At 50.1% G+C, this 16,657-nt stretch overlaps 1 protein-coding gene across 2 annotated transcripts in view; it reads left to right on the forward strand.

Moving 5' to 3' along the window:
* The window catches only part of ZSWIM9 (zinc finger SWIM-type containing 9), a 215,793-nt gene that overhangs the window by 99,869 nt on the left and 99,267 nt on the right, over positions 1-16,657 (forward strand). For both annotated transcript variants that reach the window (XM_075327598.1, XM_075327599.1), the window contains exon 5: positions 1,784-2,933. In XM_075327598.1, the coding sequence (XP_075183713.1) occupies positions 1,784-2,933 (1,150 nt within the window). The remainder of the gene's footprint in view (positions 1-1,783; positions 2,934-16,657) is intronic.

Genomic DNA, 16,657 nt, shown 5'->3' on the forward strand with positions numbered 1-16,657 from the left:
CGCTGCGGTTTTTGCCACGGTTTTGCTGCATGTTTTGCTGCAGAAAATGTTTATAACCTTGCTGCAGTCCTTCCCCAGCAAAACCTATGGTAAAAGAAATATGCTGTGCGCACAAGGTTTTGCTGCATGTTTTCTGCAGCAAAAAGAATTGCATGTCACTTCTTTTCCGCAGGTACCTGCGGTTTTTGCCATAGATAATGTTCAAAAACCGCAGGGAACAACCTGCAGAAAATTAGCGAAAAAACCGCGGCAAATTGTGGTAAAAAGTGTGATAATCTTTCAGAGGGTGCGGAATTTTCTTAAGAAAATTCAATTTTCTAGTGCGCACAGGGCCTTAGAGCCAAATACAAATATTCTGCTGCAAGTTCTTTGGAAACTAGGATGGAGTAGTTAGGCTATGTGCCCACGCTGCGGAAAATGCGCGGAATTTGCCGCGGATGTTTCGCGGAAATTCTGCGGATTTTTCAAAAGTCTGCAGCACAGCTACTCCCCAGCCATTTCTATGGCATTTGGGAACTGCTGTGCCCACGCTGCGGATTTTTCCGCAGCGGAAATAATGCGGATTTCCCTGCGGAAAAATCAGCAGCATGTCAATTATTCCTGCGGATGTCTCCGCAGGGTCCCACATACTTACCTGCGTCACCGGAGTCACTTTCTCCGTCCGGTGTACAGGAGCGCTGTGGATCCAGCCATCCAGGTATAGAAAGGAAGAGGTGGGCGGGGCCTGCACGAGCTCCGGTCATGTGACCACCGGAGCTAGTTCAGGCCCGCCCACCTTCTCCTGCAGACGCTGACAGAGTGACCCGGCTGCAGGAAAGCGAGGTGCTGCGTGATGGAGGTGAGTATGAACTCCCGATCACTCCAGCACTTGTTCTGCATTGAGGATGCAGTGCCGATGCCATGGTACTGTATCCTCAATGCAGAATGCCCGCACTATATCCACAGGACATTCCGCAGCATGGAAACAGACAAAAGTTGTGGTGCTGTTTCCTGGGAGCTCCTGCGAAATGTCCCACGGATATATTCGCAGGACACTGTCCCCGTGGGCACATAGCCTAAAGGCCCTGTCACACACAGAGATAAATCTGTGGTAGATCTGTGGTTGCAGTGAAATTGTGGACAATCAGTGCCAGGTTTGTGGCTGTGTACAAATGGAACAATATGTTCACGATTTCACTGCAACCACAGATCTGCCAAAGATTTATCTCTGTGTGTGACGGGGCCTTTAGAGGCAGACACAGACATCCTGCTGCAAGCCTTCCTGAAATGAGAAGAGAAGAGATAAAGGCAGACAGACATTTTGCTGTAAGCTATGAAATGGGGAGGAAATAGTTGGAGGCAGACACAGACCGTTCTCCTGAAATGACAGTTATTAGAACCAGTGACTGTCATCTCCTATCTCTTTAATCTCAGTAAATTCTGTTTCTTCATGAATAAAGATTTTACAGGTTTTACCCTTGAATTAAGATTGAAACATCAGTCCAGGAGGAGAAAGAAGCAGATTTGTCTGATAGGATATATTACAAAGTTGCTTATTTTCATGTGAAAAATGATTTATGAAGTAAACATTAAAACAACGAATATGCTTTAAGTTAAAATCAGTGCAATGAATATGGCGGCAACCACTGCACCTGTCAGGGTAGTCTCTGAAATGTGTAGGCAGTGGATAAAAACATTTTTACTATAGAGAGTTTGACAATCCATGGAGACCCACCGTTTATCTATTGTGCCAAAGTTATTTTAGAAAGGGTTCCTGAATAACTTGAATTTTTTTATTTCACAGGAAACGTTGTCCTGCAACAATTCAACTGCGATTGGGCCCAGAGATGGACAAACTGATCATCACAAAAGCTGACCTCAATCACAGCCATGATTCAGAAATTGACCTACCATCTCGTTTTACAAGAAAACCTGCTTCCTTTGTGGAATTTTCAGAGAAAAAGCCTTCTGATGTCTCAGATAAATTTATGGATAGAACTGATTTGACAAAACTTCTTCATTTACACTTCCCGTTTGGCAAAGAGTCACGATTTTTAGACGAACTTGAATCCCTATTTAACACTGATCCTGGAGTAAAAATAAAACTTGTTTATTTAGATGATAAGTTCACAGTGAAAAATATATTTTTTATGACTACTGGCATGCAGAATTTGATTCAGCATTTTTCCGAGCATCTTTATGTTGCTTTCCTTCCAGGTCTCAATCAGGAGTTTGATTTGTATTCTGTTTTTTGCCAAGATGAACGCTTTCAGTGGAAAGAATGTGCCTATTGTTTTGCAAGGAAGCAATCCCAGGAAGCTTTAAGGTTTATTTTGCTCTCTGTTCTTCAGGTCCACTCAGATTTGAGCAAACAAGTAAAGTTTCTAACCCTAAACCCAGATATTCTGAATCATTCGGATGCAAAGCTTCTGTTTCCAAATGCCACTGTGAAGCTTTGCTTACCATTTGTGTTTGAGTTTATGCATAACAAAATTACATTCTTAAGTCAAATGGAACAGTCTCAAATAAAAGAACTGCTGGTCAGTCTTTCTAGAGCGTCATCCACTGAAATGTATATGATGCTCCTTAATGACTTGAAGGCGGCCTGTCCTGATGAGGTTTTCCAGTACTATTTTAAAAACTGGCATCCATTATGGAACTACTGGTCCGGAAAAGACAATAGGACAAACGAGATGGAAAACTCAATTTTTAATTATGTGAAAAATAAGCATGAAGATTTAAAAGCACAGCTTGGATCATTGCCCACTTTAAGCCAGTGCCTACATGCATTACTTGTTGAAGATGAAGGTCATATTCAAGAACAGACTGAATCCAAAAACGCTTCACTCACTGAGGAAAGCCTACCTGTGCGTGATGAGGAAGCACCACCCATACTAATAATGGAAGAAAGCAATACTGCTGTGGAGCAAACTGTCGAATGTGAATATAATCAGGTATTTATTGCAATTCTTAGGCTATGTTCAAAGGTTTTGAGTTTTTTTTTCTGCATGTTTTATGCAAATTAAAAACTACTTTTTACAACACCAGCAAAAGCTTTGAGATCTCAGAAATCTCATGCACACACAATTGCTATTTTTTTCCTGATTGAAATGGAAAACTGTTTTTTACAAAAGCAGCGTGTCAATTCTTCCAGCGTTTTTGCAGCTTTTTTGACCTTTTGAAAGCAATGAGAGTGCAAAAACTGAGCTGCATTTTTCACTTCTTCTGTGATGATTTAAACTAACTTTCTTAATCACTTCATTGGGGGACACATGATACTATGGGTGTATGCCTGCTGCCACCAGGAGGCTGACACTATGCAAAAAAAAGGTTGGCTCCTCCCCAGCAGTATACACTTCTGTGTTGGAGGAGCTGGGGTCCTGTCAGACAGACACAGAAGACAACAGTAAGGCTATGTGCCCACGGGGAAAGTGTCCTGAGGTTATATCCGCAGGACATTCCGCAGGAGCTCCCAGAAAACCGCAGCACAACTTTGTCTGTTTACATGCTGTGGTTTTATTGCGGAATGTCCTGCGGATATGCTGCGGTAATTCTGCATTGAGGATACAGTACCATGGCTTCGGCACTGTATCCTCAATGCAGAACAAGTACTAGAATGATCGGGGCGTTCATACTTTCCTCCATCACGCAGCACTTCACTTTCCGGCCGTGTCTGTCTGAACATTGCCGGAGAAGGTGGGCGGGCCTGCACTAGCTCACATGACCGGAGCTCGTGCAGGCCCCGCCCACCTCCTCCTTCCTGCTCCTGGCTCCACTGCGCTCCTCTGCACTGGAGGAAGTGACTCTGCTGTCTTCTTTCAAGGCAGGTAAGTATGGGATCCTGCAGAAAAAGACGCAGGAATATTTCACATGCTGCAGATTTTTCCGCAGGGAAATTCACATTATTTCCGCTGTGGAAAATGCAGCATGGGCACAGCAGTTACAAAATGCCATAGAAATGGCTGGGGAGTCGCTGTACTGCGGATTTTTGAAAAATCCGTGGAATTTCCTCGAAAAAATCATGGCAAATTCCGCAAATTTTCCGCAGCGTGGGCACATAGCCTAAGTGGCGGACGGACCCCACACTGTGCTACCAGTCTAGGTGGGAAACATGAACCATTACACCCTGTTGCCCAATGAGCTGTGTCTGAAAGACAAAGGGAAAAGATTTATAACACCTAACAATCCAAACCTGAGCAGCCCTGTTTATCCGCCTCCTACGGATACTAAGCATAAACTGAAGTTCTTAATGCCAGTGGGTGGGTGTATACTGCTGTGGAGGAGCTAACCTTTTTTTTGCATAGTGTCAGCCTCCTGGTGGCAGCAAGCATACACCCAAGTGTCCCCCAATGAAGGCTCCAAGAAAGAGATTTTACGGTGAGTACCCAAAGTTTTATTTTATTTAAACATGTATTGTAAACACATTTTTAGTTAAAAGAAAAAGGTTTTGGTACCATGTTAGCCAGTAGAAGATCTTTTAGTTTCAAAGTTCTGCGGTACATCTGTAAACACATGACACACCAAAAACACAGCTAAAAAAGCAGCAAAACCTGCTATTTGTAAGCAGCTTTTTACCTGCCAAGAGAGCAGGTTTTGCTCTAGAAGAAAACAGCAAAAAACCCAACATGTACACATAGCCTTATTTTGTTTGTACCATTACGGATACTTGTTCTTAAGCCATATTCTATTGCTCGATAATCTTTTGTATCTTTCGGAGATACAAAGTGCAGTGATTATTAGGCATGCTAGTAGCCGGCTACCAGCATCAGTGTATTGGTAGCAAGAACTTTTAATTTATATGCAAGATCTCAGCTATAACATACACTTGAAAGACTGGGAGGACTGAGAGGGAATAAATAACCACTATCATAAGTTTGAAAAAATTGATTCAAACAGGGTCATCTCAAATACAATAGTATGATCTTTATTCAGTACAAAAAAATATAAATTTAAAATACATATAGAGCATAATCCAAGATTACAGGTTTAGGTAAAGACAGGTAAATAGATAAAAAATCCAGAGCAAAAAGCAGTTGGGCGATAGAAGTAAAGCCAGCCCTGGCATGTGGTAGTTAAAATTAAAGTCCTGGTGGGAATACACATGTCAGGTAGTAAAAGGAGCATAGCTACTTACCCATGGTGAAGTCTAGTCACACCAACAGTCACCGCACCCCAATGCATTTCGTAGTCTTCCTCAGGGGACTGCGACATGGTGTGTGGCAAGAGGGGTCTATTTAACTGTGCCCCAGGAGAGTGACAGGCCGATCGCTCATTCAGGCCGCATGGAGGGGCGGAAACTCGTCCAGAGCGTCCATCATCGGGCCGTTCCCGGAAGTGATGCGGGCATACACAGTGTCGTCACACTGCGCCCGCCTCATCCCGTTGAGGAAGCCGTGATTCAGAGTGCTCAGGAGGAGACCGCTCCACGCATGCGTGCCGTGGGCGCGGACATCTTTAAAAAGGGCACTGAGAAGGGCAGATAGTATTTGGGATATAGAATAAAAGTAAGTTTAATGAATAGCGCAAATAGTGTGGAGAGGAATAGGAAGGCCCTGAGGTATCAGAGATATATAAAAGATAGCACAGGAGCGGTGTGTATAATCCTAATGGCGGTGAGAGGGAGGGGACAACCCTTCTCCCACCCACACTGCGACAGGTATGCGATCCATGCATACATATATATTTGTCATCATGGAGATCACCCTAAATTCGTATCAAAACCGCATATCAGTCGCAGGGAGGGCAAAGAGGGGAGAGAAAAGTAAAAGATAATAATAAAAGGGTCAGACCCCACCAAACTACCGCAAATGGTAACCTCAATTTCCTGTATGTATAGCTAGAGAAAGAGGGAAGAAATTATCAAAAGACAGGAATCCAGCATGATGAGGTCCACGACTCATATCCACAGTTGGGGACAAGGTCGGAGGCCACAGCAGGCAGTACTCCAGCCGAATAATGGTGTCAAGAAATATACAATCTATATATATAATTGCCTTATTCTGTCTGTCTGTCTTGCTCCAAAATTGTGTCACAGTGACATTGTGTCACCGTGACAGTGTCCTTACAGTGACAACCGTCGGATTGGCTGCTGGGCTCGGCCTGGCCCCGCCCCTCCACATGGATTGGCCGCTCGCCTCGGCCTGGCCCCGCCCCCTGCATGGATTAACCGTTTGGCCAGGCCCTCCCCCCGCACACGATGCCCGCTAGGCCACGCCCCCGCACGCGATGCCCACTAAGCCACGCCCCCACACGTGATGCCCGCTAGGCCACGCCCCCCGCACGCGATTCCCGCTAGGCCACGCCCCGCATGCGATGCCCGCTAGGCCACGCCCCCGCACACTATGCCCGCTAGGTCACGCCCCTCACACTATGCCCACTAGGCCACGCCCCCTCACACTATGCCCGCTAGGCCACGCCCCCTCACACTATGCCCGCTCGGCCACACCCCCTCACACTATGCCTGCTCGTCCACGCCCCCCGCACACGTTTGGCACCTGTACACCTCCCCCCCAGGACAACTCCTCCCATTATACTCCTCTTTCCCCAGGACTACTCCTCCCATTATACTCCTATTATAATCCTCCTATTATACTCCTCTCTGAGGGGTTCGCAGCATGGGGGATGGAGCACGATGGGGAGTGCAGCATGGGGGATGGAGCACGATGGGGGGTGCAGCATGGGGGGTGGACCACGATGGGGGGTGCCCAGAATGGGGGGATGAAACACGATGGGGGGTGCACAGCATGGAGGATGGAGCACGATGGGGGGTGCACTGCATGGGGGATGGAGCACGATGGGGAGTGCAGCATGGGGGATGGAGCACGATGGGGGGTGCAGCATGGGGGATGGAGCACGATGGGGGGTGCAGCATGGGGGATGGAGCACGATGGGGGGGGGTGCAGCATGGGGGATGGAGCACGATGGGGGGTGCAGCATGGGGGGTGGACCACGATGGGGGGTGCCCAGAATGGGGGGTTGAAACACGATGGGGGGGTGCGCAGCATGGGGGATGGAGCACGATGGGGGATGGAGCACGATGGGGGGTGCAGCATGGGGGATGGAGCACGATGGGTGGTGCAACATGGGGGATGGAGCACGATGGGGGGTGCAGCATGGGGGATGGAGCACGATGGAGGGTGCCCAAAATGGGGGGATGAAACACGATGGGGGGTGCGCAGCATGGGTGATGGAGCACGATGGGGGGTGCAGCATGGGGGATGGAGCACGATGGGGGGTGGACCACGATGGGGGGTGCCCAGAATGGGGGGATGAAACACGATGGGGGGTGCGCAGCATGGGGGATGGAACACGATGGGGGATGGAGCACGATGGGGGGTGCGAAACATGGGGGATGGAGCACGATGGGGGGTGCGCAGCATGGGAGATGGAGCACGATGGGGGATGCGCAGCATGGGGGAAGGAGCACGATGGGGGGTGCAGCATGGGGGGTCGACCACGATGGGGGGTGCACACCTCCCCCCAAAACACACACACACTGCCACACACGCACCGCAGAACACACCACAAACACACTGGGAACCACAAACACCGCCCCACACAAACACCCACACACACAGACAGTGCCGCACACACACAACACACAAACACCGCGGCACACACAAATATATGCACATACCGCGCAACACACATTGCACAAAACATACCTCCCCCCAAAACACACACACACACCCACACACACATGCCTACACACACACCCACACAAACCGTGCAACACACACAGTGCCACACACACACACAACGCTACAGACACACAGCGCTCCACAAACAATGCAACACACAACACACATACAACACCACTCTCACACCCCCCCCACACCCAGACAACACCCAGAACATTTACAGCGCCCTACACAAACACTTGGCAACTACACACAACAACATCTATATATATATACGTAACAAAAATCATACATTAACTACACAATACGTAAATTCTAGAATACCCGATGCTTTAGAATCGGGCCACCTTCTAGTATATATATAAATATGAAGAAATATCATGATTGTTACAGAATTTTTTTTTTTAAATTAATATTTCCACAACCAAATTGCAATCATTTATAGCATCAGCTACATGTATATATAAAGAGAGGACAGTCGCTAGCAGGGATCCGGCATGATGCGAGCCGCGATCCACCCAAACTAATGTGGAAGTGGAATCAAAGTCCGCAGCAGGCCGAATCCCGGCCAAACAGAACAATATGGAGAATATAATTGGTATTGATTCAAAAAAGCGTCCGGTACATGTGTAGAAAGAGTATCATGATTTTTCAGGCGAATATGTCCTCATATTTCATGCTTGTAATCAGAGCCGAATATCATATATCCCAATGAGATGTTTCGAAAAAGCCAAAAGAAATAGAGATCCCTCTTGATCATGTATGACATGGAAAAACTAACAATAAATAGAAAATAGAGAGAGAGTTAAAACCAAATACAAAAAACACACCATTAAAAACAGAGGAGAGAAGAGATTATTACTGATATTTTTGTATAAATTTTACAAGAAAGGGGCAAAAGAAGGATTTTTGTGTACTCACCGTAAAATCTCTTTCTCTGAGTCTTCATTGGGGGACACAGGACCATGGGTTATGCTGCTGTCACTAGGAGGCTGACACTAAGTAAACAGAAAAAGTTAGCTCCTCCCCAGCAGTATAACCCCTGAGCCGGAGGCCGGCTCAATCAGTTTAGTGCACAAGCAGTAGGAGGAGAACCAAACAATCCTGGATAAAACAAGGTAAAAACTATGACCATTAGTCGTGTGACCAGTGGCCTGGGAATATGGCCACTGGGGTAACAGGCAGGTAATATATAACAAAAAACACAAGCAGGGTGGGTGCTGTGTCCCCTAATGAAGACTCAGAGAAAGAGATTTTACGGTGAGTACACAAAAATCCTTCTTTCTCTATCGTTTCATTGGGGGACACAGGACCATGGGACGTCCAAAAGCAGTCCCTGGGTGGGAAGAGAACCATCACCAGAGATAGGAAGGAGCCGCTTCCCCCTGTCGGGCTTGACCCAGACCTACAAGCACCTACCTTGATACAGGTGTGCCACTGCCGCCCGCAAACCTTACGCCAAGACTGGGCTCTGCCGAAGCTTGGGTGTGACCCTGGTAGAAACTTGTAAAGGTATGCCGACTAGATCAGATGGCGGCCCAGGGGACCTGGTCGGTCAACGTCTGAAGTCCAATCGTCCAAGGGGTACCCCTTGCTCGGTAGACCGCAGCGGAAGTCCGTCCTTCATGCGATAGTCTAAACATATGGAGGAATGGATCCATGTGAAATTCTGGCCCTTGGCATCGGCATACGCCTCTTGGGAACGGGTGGAAGGATGGACTGACTGTCGCTCTAACCGAAAAGTGGTGTCCTACAGACATAAAAGACTGAGGGCTCGTACCAGCTCTGGAACGAACTAGGCCCCCTTTCAGGCTGAGAGAACTAAACTCCTCTTCTGGAAGGAACAGCGAGCTGCCTTGGACAGAAACGAAGGGTTCTGGCTGGAGCCCCCCCCTTGTCCTGCTAGAGGAGCCGGAAAAGGGGAGAAAAAAAACGACAAGAGGGCTGTCCGCCCTGATGCCGTCTGTAACCAAAAGATGGCCACGAGGAGCCCACCTATCAAAACAGGTGGGAGCAGGGAAAAAGGGTACCTTGAAGCGAACCCATCACTGGATTAAGGTCCCACGTTTCTAGTGAACGAAGATACCGCCGAGCCAGATGGACGCTTCTCTGAGTGAAGGCCGTGATCGAAGGACGAGAAGTGAGAGGACTCCGAAAACCCGAAACAAATCGAGCAGACACCTGGTCGATACAGGGACGCGCGAGAGGGCCGCATCCAGATCTGACTGGAAGAATGCCAGCAAGAAGGAGGGGAGGGAGAGAGAGGAGAAGGGAAGATGTGCTCCTCAGACCACCGGGGGAGCTCTTTGCAAGTGGAAATAAATTCTCGAGGAAACTGGATTCCCGGCCCTCATCATTGTCTGCAATCTTCTTGTCAACCGACCTGACCGAGCCAGCACCCGGGATCCACTGGTGAGGCCGTTGAACTTGGGACTTCTGAGTCCTGGTAGAAGAGAGGGGCCCCGACACGGAAGAAGTGGGCGGTCTGGAAGGAGCCACGGGGCATCTGCGAGGAGTTGAGTAAGTTATGTGAACTATGCTCGCCTTGGCCACTCCAGAGCCATTTTCTGCCTTGGTCCATCTTGAGAACCCTCGAGATCATGGGAAGCCGCGGGAAGATGCACGAGAGCCTGAACAGGCTTCACGACCGGTCGAGGGCGTCGTCACCTAGTCCAGAGCAGGTGGCACCCTCGATGCACCATTGCCTTGAAAGTTGGATCGGAAGACTTGAAAGTTGGATCAGAAGACCAATAGGTCCACGACTGGAGATCTTCCTTCGCCGGAGATCTGGCTGGTGACTTCCCTGTTGAGGAGCCATTTGCCTAAGCGAGGTCCTTCCTGCCGAGAAAATCGGCCGTCCAAACGTCCACGCTAGGGATGTGGTGCCGAGATTAGCGAGTGAAGAGACCCGTCCCAGAGCAAGATCTTCTAGGCTTCTTCCCTTGCCATGACACTCCCTGCGTCTCCCTGGAGGATGATGCACGTCACCGCTGTGGCATGGTCCGACTGGAACCGGAATGGGCCACCCCGACCCAGAGAAGAAATTGTAAACCGGGCTAACCGGAGGGCTCTGATTTCCGGAATGTTGAAGAGGAGAGAATGCCCTAGGGGTGTCCCTCGGGACCGTGCCGAGGAATGGTGGAGTAGGATACCCTAGCACGGGAGACTGGTGACGGTTGATAACATCCTCCGGAGGAGGAAAGGGGAGCTTCCCAAGGGACGGTTGTGAAAACTGGTCCGCTAGGAGGGGATTGGCGGGTCACCCGCGAAGACGGAACCTTCCTGACTCCGTTCTTCAGTGTGGTCCGCTGGAGAGTCAAGGATGAAATCTGGTAAGTGCACCACCGCTATTACCACCACAGACTGCCGAGGACTCGCATAGCAAAAACCGATGGAAAAACGGGCGCGGATGGCAAAGGGTACGCGGGACTCTGTGCCAGGAAGAAAACTACTCCTGCGTGAGGAGTAGCTATCCTTGGACGGGCTCGAATACCGTGCCTAAGGGATGATCTACCGGGTCGGGGTCTGAGAGGACTCCCTCCGGTAGCTCAGCTACCTTAGTAGCGAAAAAGTGATGATGACGGTCTAAACCTCAAGGCGAGGGCCCTTGAAGGGAGAACTCTGGTCCTCCAGGTCGTTTCTGGGTGGAGTGAACCTAGCAGCCCTGTAGAGTAGGATGCGCAGGGACAGTGATCCCTGCAAGCACTCTTAAAAAACTGGAACGGTCCACTGTCACGCGAGGCGGAGGGACTGTTGGAGGGATAGAGGTGCCCTGACGGGTGCGGCGTGAACGGACTGGGACTTAGCGGTGAGGGGACGATCCTGATGCGTCTGGGCCGATGCCGGGAAAGAGATGTACTCTTCCCTTACGTAGCCTAGGGGAGAGATGTACTCTACCCTGACGTAGCCTAGGGGAGCAACTGGACCCGCCCCTCTCCGAAGGGGCGTTCACCTAAAGTCGGAAGGGGAGTCAGCGACTCCTTAGATGTCGATTCCACGTTCCTAATCCTGAGTCAGAGGTCTCGACGGGTGTACACACTGATGCTAGAGGCTCAGGCCGAGCAGCAGTCAGACACCAGGTCTGTGAAAAGAGGGTACTCACCGAAGATGATAACCAGTCCAGGGTCGGCATAGGTGGAACGTGGTCCGCCGCGTATGGTGTCCGCGGAGTCCCTGCGGAGCGTCACGTTAGGGACGAGAAGCCAGAAGGAACACAGGCGGGTCGATTACAGGGTAGCGTGCCCCTTCCTTTCGGAGCCCCCTTCGAGAAGGGGTAATGACAAATAAAGGGACCAACCACTGGTAAACGTCGTGTCCGGGAAATATCCATGTTCACGCAGTCAGCACGGCGAACTCTGGATGTCCCCTGTAAACCGCAGGGGCCCGCCACATTCGTCTCTCCAAGGTGGCATGCCCCCTCTCTCCGGAGCCCTTTGGGAGAATGATAATGACAATAACATGACTTACCGCTGGTAAACGCCGTGTCTGGTTGTTGTTTGTGATCAATCAGCGACTCCAGTGTAGCATGCCCATTCTCTCCGAAACCCCTTTGGAGAAAGGAATAATGATAATGACAAGACTTACCGCTGGTAAACGTCGTGTCTGGTTGTTGTCAGTGATCACGCGGTAACTCGGCGAACTCTGGATGTCCCCTGATACATCAAGGGTCCGCTCCAAATGTCTTAAAGGAGACCTGCGTGCACGGAGAGAAGAGGGCTGTCCGTAGCCTTACGGCTTGACTCACCATTTCTAGCAGGCTATTCGTCATGCGCCAAAACATCCAGGTCCTGCTCGGAGTCCAGCAGAGGTGGAACGCCTGGGCCATCACCCGAGAGGTCGAAAGGCTACCGGAGGAAAGGCAGTCTGGACCTGGGGATTAAGGTGAAACCTGGGGGGCCGCAGAAGACGAGACCTGGCGGGTCCGCTTCCGGCAGAGGAAAAGGTCCATGGTATGGGACTCACCTCCCCGATGGGATTGCGCCAGTCCTGTGGATGATCTGACAGAGCGTCGGCCAGGGACGTAGCGCATGCGCACCAACCCGAGGAACGCCAGCGAGGGGATTTATGGCCAGAGACAGGCGCTAACCATCCGGCAGGGGCGGGGAGCAGGGGCGTGCAGTGCCAGTGGCTGCGGTAGTTGTAAAACACCCATCTGACATCATTTGGGGTAAGACACAATTGAGGGAAACGTAGACCTGAGCTTACCGGTCCAAAATAACATATCTCAAGCTGAGACCTGTAAGAGTTAATAAACTCAATCTACATATATTGTAATAACTCAACCCATGATAAATAAAAACCCACTATCGTTAAATGATTGTGGCTATTTTGGGTCTATTTTTCCTGATAAGGGTTGCTGCAGCCTCAGCAATCCGCAGACCAGGAGTCTGCCATAATCCCTTTATTTTTTTTTTTTATTTAAAATGGACGCTGAGGGGGCTGGAGGCGGACCGAAGAGAGCGGGAAAAACTATCCACCACCCCCCTAGTGATGCCTGGGGCAGAGCGGAGGGCGGAGACGAAGAGGCTGGCGGCCAATAGCGCTGCGCGGGAGGCGGGCCTGGGACGCCGAAGACAGGGCCGAAGCCGGGGACTAAATTTTGAAGCTGCCGCCGCGGGCTGAGGCAGCGCCGGCGGACCCACCCACGAAGCGGCGGCGGCGCAGCAGCGATGCGGATCCACCCGACCTCGGATGTCGGCAGGGAGCTCCGCGGACGTGGCCGGGGTGCCAGGCGACTAGGCCCAGACCGGGGCCTAAATTTTAGCAGCCGCCCGAGGGGGAGAAGGTAGGAGAGGGTGTCCTACCTGATCCGCGGCGCGCTGTCCAGTGTGCAGGGGTGAGACTCTGCACATGTTCCTGTGTGCTCCGCTCACCGAAGGGATGGCTGCGGGCACCAGGAAGCAGGCTGAAGAAGGCAGGGAGGTGGACGCCGGTGGAGGGTGGAAGCCCCTCTGTAACTGTAGCAGCGCTGCGGGCCCCATTCTAAGATCCAGACGCGCTGCGGCAGGTCCAGTCCCTATTGCCGAGCCCCTTGCGCCCTTTGGGGTGGTGCCGCAGGGTGGATAGGGTGTGCCCAGGAAGGTTCTGCCCAACGCGAACAAACCCGGGAGTGGTACCGCGGGAATGGACGGGGGAGAGGGCCCGAAAACTCAAACCTCTGCGACCCTGGGGAGTGGTACCCACATGGGCTGCGAAAGGCTGAGGTAGAGAAGTAACGATACCTGCAGAAACAGAGAAATACCACAGATGAGAAAAAATGAAAAAAATACGCAAAAAATCAAGTGGCTGAAGGGGGCCCAGTCGGCCCACATCAGCCTCCTACGACACTAAGCAAAAAACTGATTGAGCCCGCCTCCGGCTCAGGGGTTATACTGCTGGGGAGGGGCTAACTTTTTCTGTTTACTTAGTGTCAGCCTCCTAGTGACAGCAGCATAACCCATGGTCCTGTGTCCCCCAATGAAACGATAGAGAAAGATAATTTTTCATTTAGGCCAGATGGTGTCATTGTTTCTAATGTTACAATCCAGCGGCATTAGAGTTTAGCCAGCGCTTTTTCATGATTACCACCTCTTATCCCTAGTTTAAGTCTGTCAATCCCTCTCACTTTCAAGGAGGAGGGGTCGCAGGCATGATGTAGTTTGATGTGTCGGGGGATGGTTTTGAGGGCCTCGAGATCAGACACCTCTCTTGCAGCAATGATGTCCTTGACATGCTCACGCACCCGGATGCGGAATTGCCTAGATGTTAATCCCACGTATGTCAGTCCACATCCGCATCCGGCTGCGTAGATCACATACTCGGTGCTGCAATTAATGAAGTGCCTGATCTCAAAGCTCCTCTTCCCATCCGCCGACACACAAGTTTTTGTCCTTTCAATGTTATGACATGATAGGCATGTTCCACAAGGGAAGCATCCCCACCTAGGTGGTCCCACATTAAAAGGAAAGGAAGTTTTAGGGGCATAGTGACTATGCACAAGATAGTCTTTTAGATTACGGTTCTTCCGAGCTGTCAATGCTGGGAAACTGGGGAGCACCGACCTCAATGATGGTTCGGTCTTCAGAATTGACCAATGTTTACACATTATTCCCCTGATATCCTCCCATTGATTATTGTAGGTCGAAATTAACCGAATTGTGGTATCTTGCTGTTTATTGTTCTTATTACATGACAGGAGTTGGTCTCTAGGTGTAGTTTTAGCTCTGCTATAGCCACGTTTGATGTCCCTGAGGCTATAGCCTCTATCTCTAAAACGATTTTTGAGATCCAGGGCCTGCTGTTCAAAGGATTGATCCGTTGAACATACTCTCCGTGCACGTAAAAACTGCCCTGTTGGTATTGCCCTAATTGTAGAGGGCAGATGGGCTGATGATGCGTGCAGGAGACTATTTACAGAGGTTTCCTTTCTAAAAATGGTAGTCTGGACTGTACGATCAGGCAAAGTCGTCACCTTGATATCCAAGAAGTCCACCTCCACTGGATCCCATTTATAGGTGAGTCTGATGTTTAAATCATTGCAATTAAGGGATGTGATAAACTCCTGTAGTTCAAGGTCGGTTTTCCTCCAGAAGATAAGGATGTCATCAATATATCTCAGCCAGTACTGAACTGGGGAGGCGGCGCAGGCCCCGTGACCGAGAACCTCCCTCTCCCACGACCCCAGAAAGAGGTTCGCGTATGACGGGGCGCATGCCGCACCCATTGCAGTGCCGCGCCTCTGGAGGAAGAACCGATCCTTGAACAAAAAAAAGTACCCAAAGTCTTATTTTATTTAAACATGTACTGTAAACACATGACACACCAAAAACACAGCTAAAAAAGCAGCAATACCTGCTATTTGTAAGCAGCTTTTTATCTGCCAAGAGAGCAGGTTTTGCTCTAGAAGAAAACAGCAAAAAACTCAACATGTACACAGAGCCTTATTTTGTTAGTACCATTATGGATACTTGTTCTTAAGCCATATTCTATTGCTCGATAATCTTTTGTATCTTTCGGAGATACAAAGTGCAGTGACTATTAGGCATGCTAGTAGCCGGCTACCAGCATCAGTGTATTAGTAGCAAGAACTTGTAATTTATATGCACGAACATCAGCTGTAACATACACTTGAAACCCTGCTGCAACAGCCAGGTTTGGTGTTTGTCTTTGTGCAGTTGTCAATAGTGACAGCTATATCTAGATGGTTGACAGAGGGAGGAGGTTCCACCTGCCCCCCAGTGCTAATCCCCCTCCCACCCCTGATGTGATCACTGGGTTTGATTGCTTTCTGACTTGCCATGCACTAAAGCCTGTTAAAGGGAACCAAACATCAGGATTTTCATGTATAAGGTGCAGCCAGTGCAGTACTGGCACTGTCAGGCACATTGTGTACATACCATTAGGGTGCAGCTCGGGTGTTTAGTCAGTGAAATCCAACTTTATAAAGTTTGAAATTTCGTGCACTTTTTGATTGACGTGTGCACCTCTCTCCTAATGTCCGGGCGGGTTATGCACGTGTTCCCCGCCCCCCCCTGTTCCTCCCTCATTCCTGATGTCCCGGCGGGTTATGCACGTGTTCCCCGCCCCCCTGCGCCGCCTGTTCCTCCCTCCCTCTGGCTGTATGTAAATTTCTAATCTTCAGAAACATGGTGCTGGAGTTGGCACCTGCACATAGCGCTTATCTCCGGTGCCATGTTTCTGAACCCTGCAATACCTTGCATGAGAGGGCGGCGCATGCGCACTCGCTCCTTCAGATCCCGTTGTGACCGCGGGAGCACGCACGGTCACAACAGGACTGCAGAACAGCTGATCAAAGGACGCGATCAGCTGTAGCTATGATGACGTGCCGCCTCAGGACACCGGACCAGGACAGCAGCCTGCCAGCGACATCAGGGGTCAGGTGAGGTAAGTTCACAATGGACTCACATGACCCCGTGACGGCAGTGCTGCGAGACCCGGTCACAGGTAGTGATATCGGGTGGCACTGTCTTCACGGGGTCAGGTGAATGAAATTACTAGCACCTATGATGTCATTGCCCCAGCAGACGCACGCGCACACA

The sequence above is a fragment of the Anomaloglossus baeobatrachus genome, chromosome 11, assembly GCF_048569485.1.
Source record: "Anomaloglossus baeobatrachus isolate aAnoBae1 chromosome 11, aAnoBae1.hap1, whole genome shotgun sequence".
NCBI classification, from domain to species: Eukaryota; Metazoa; Chordata; class Amphibia; order Anura; family Aromobatidae; genus Anomaloglossus; species Anomaloglossus baeobatrachus.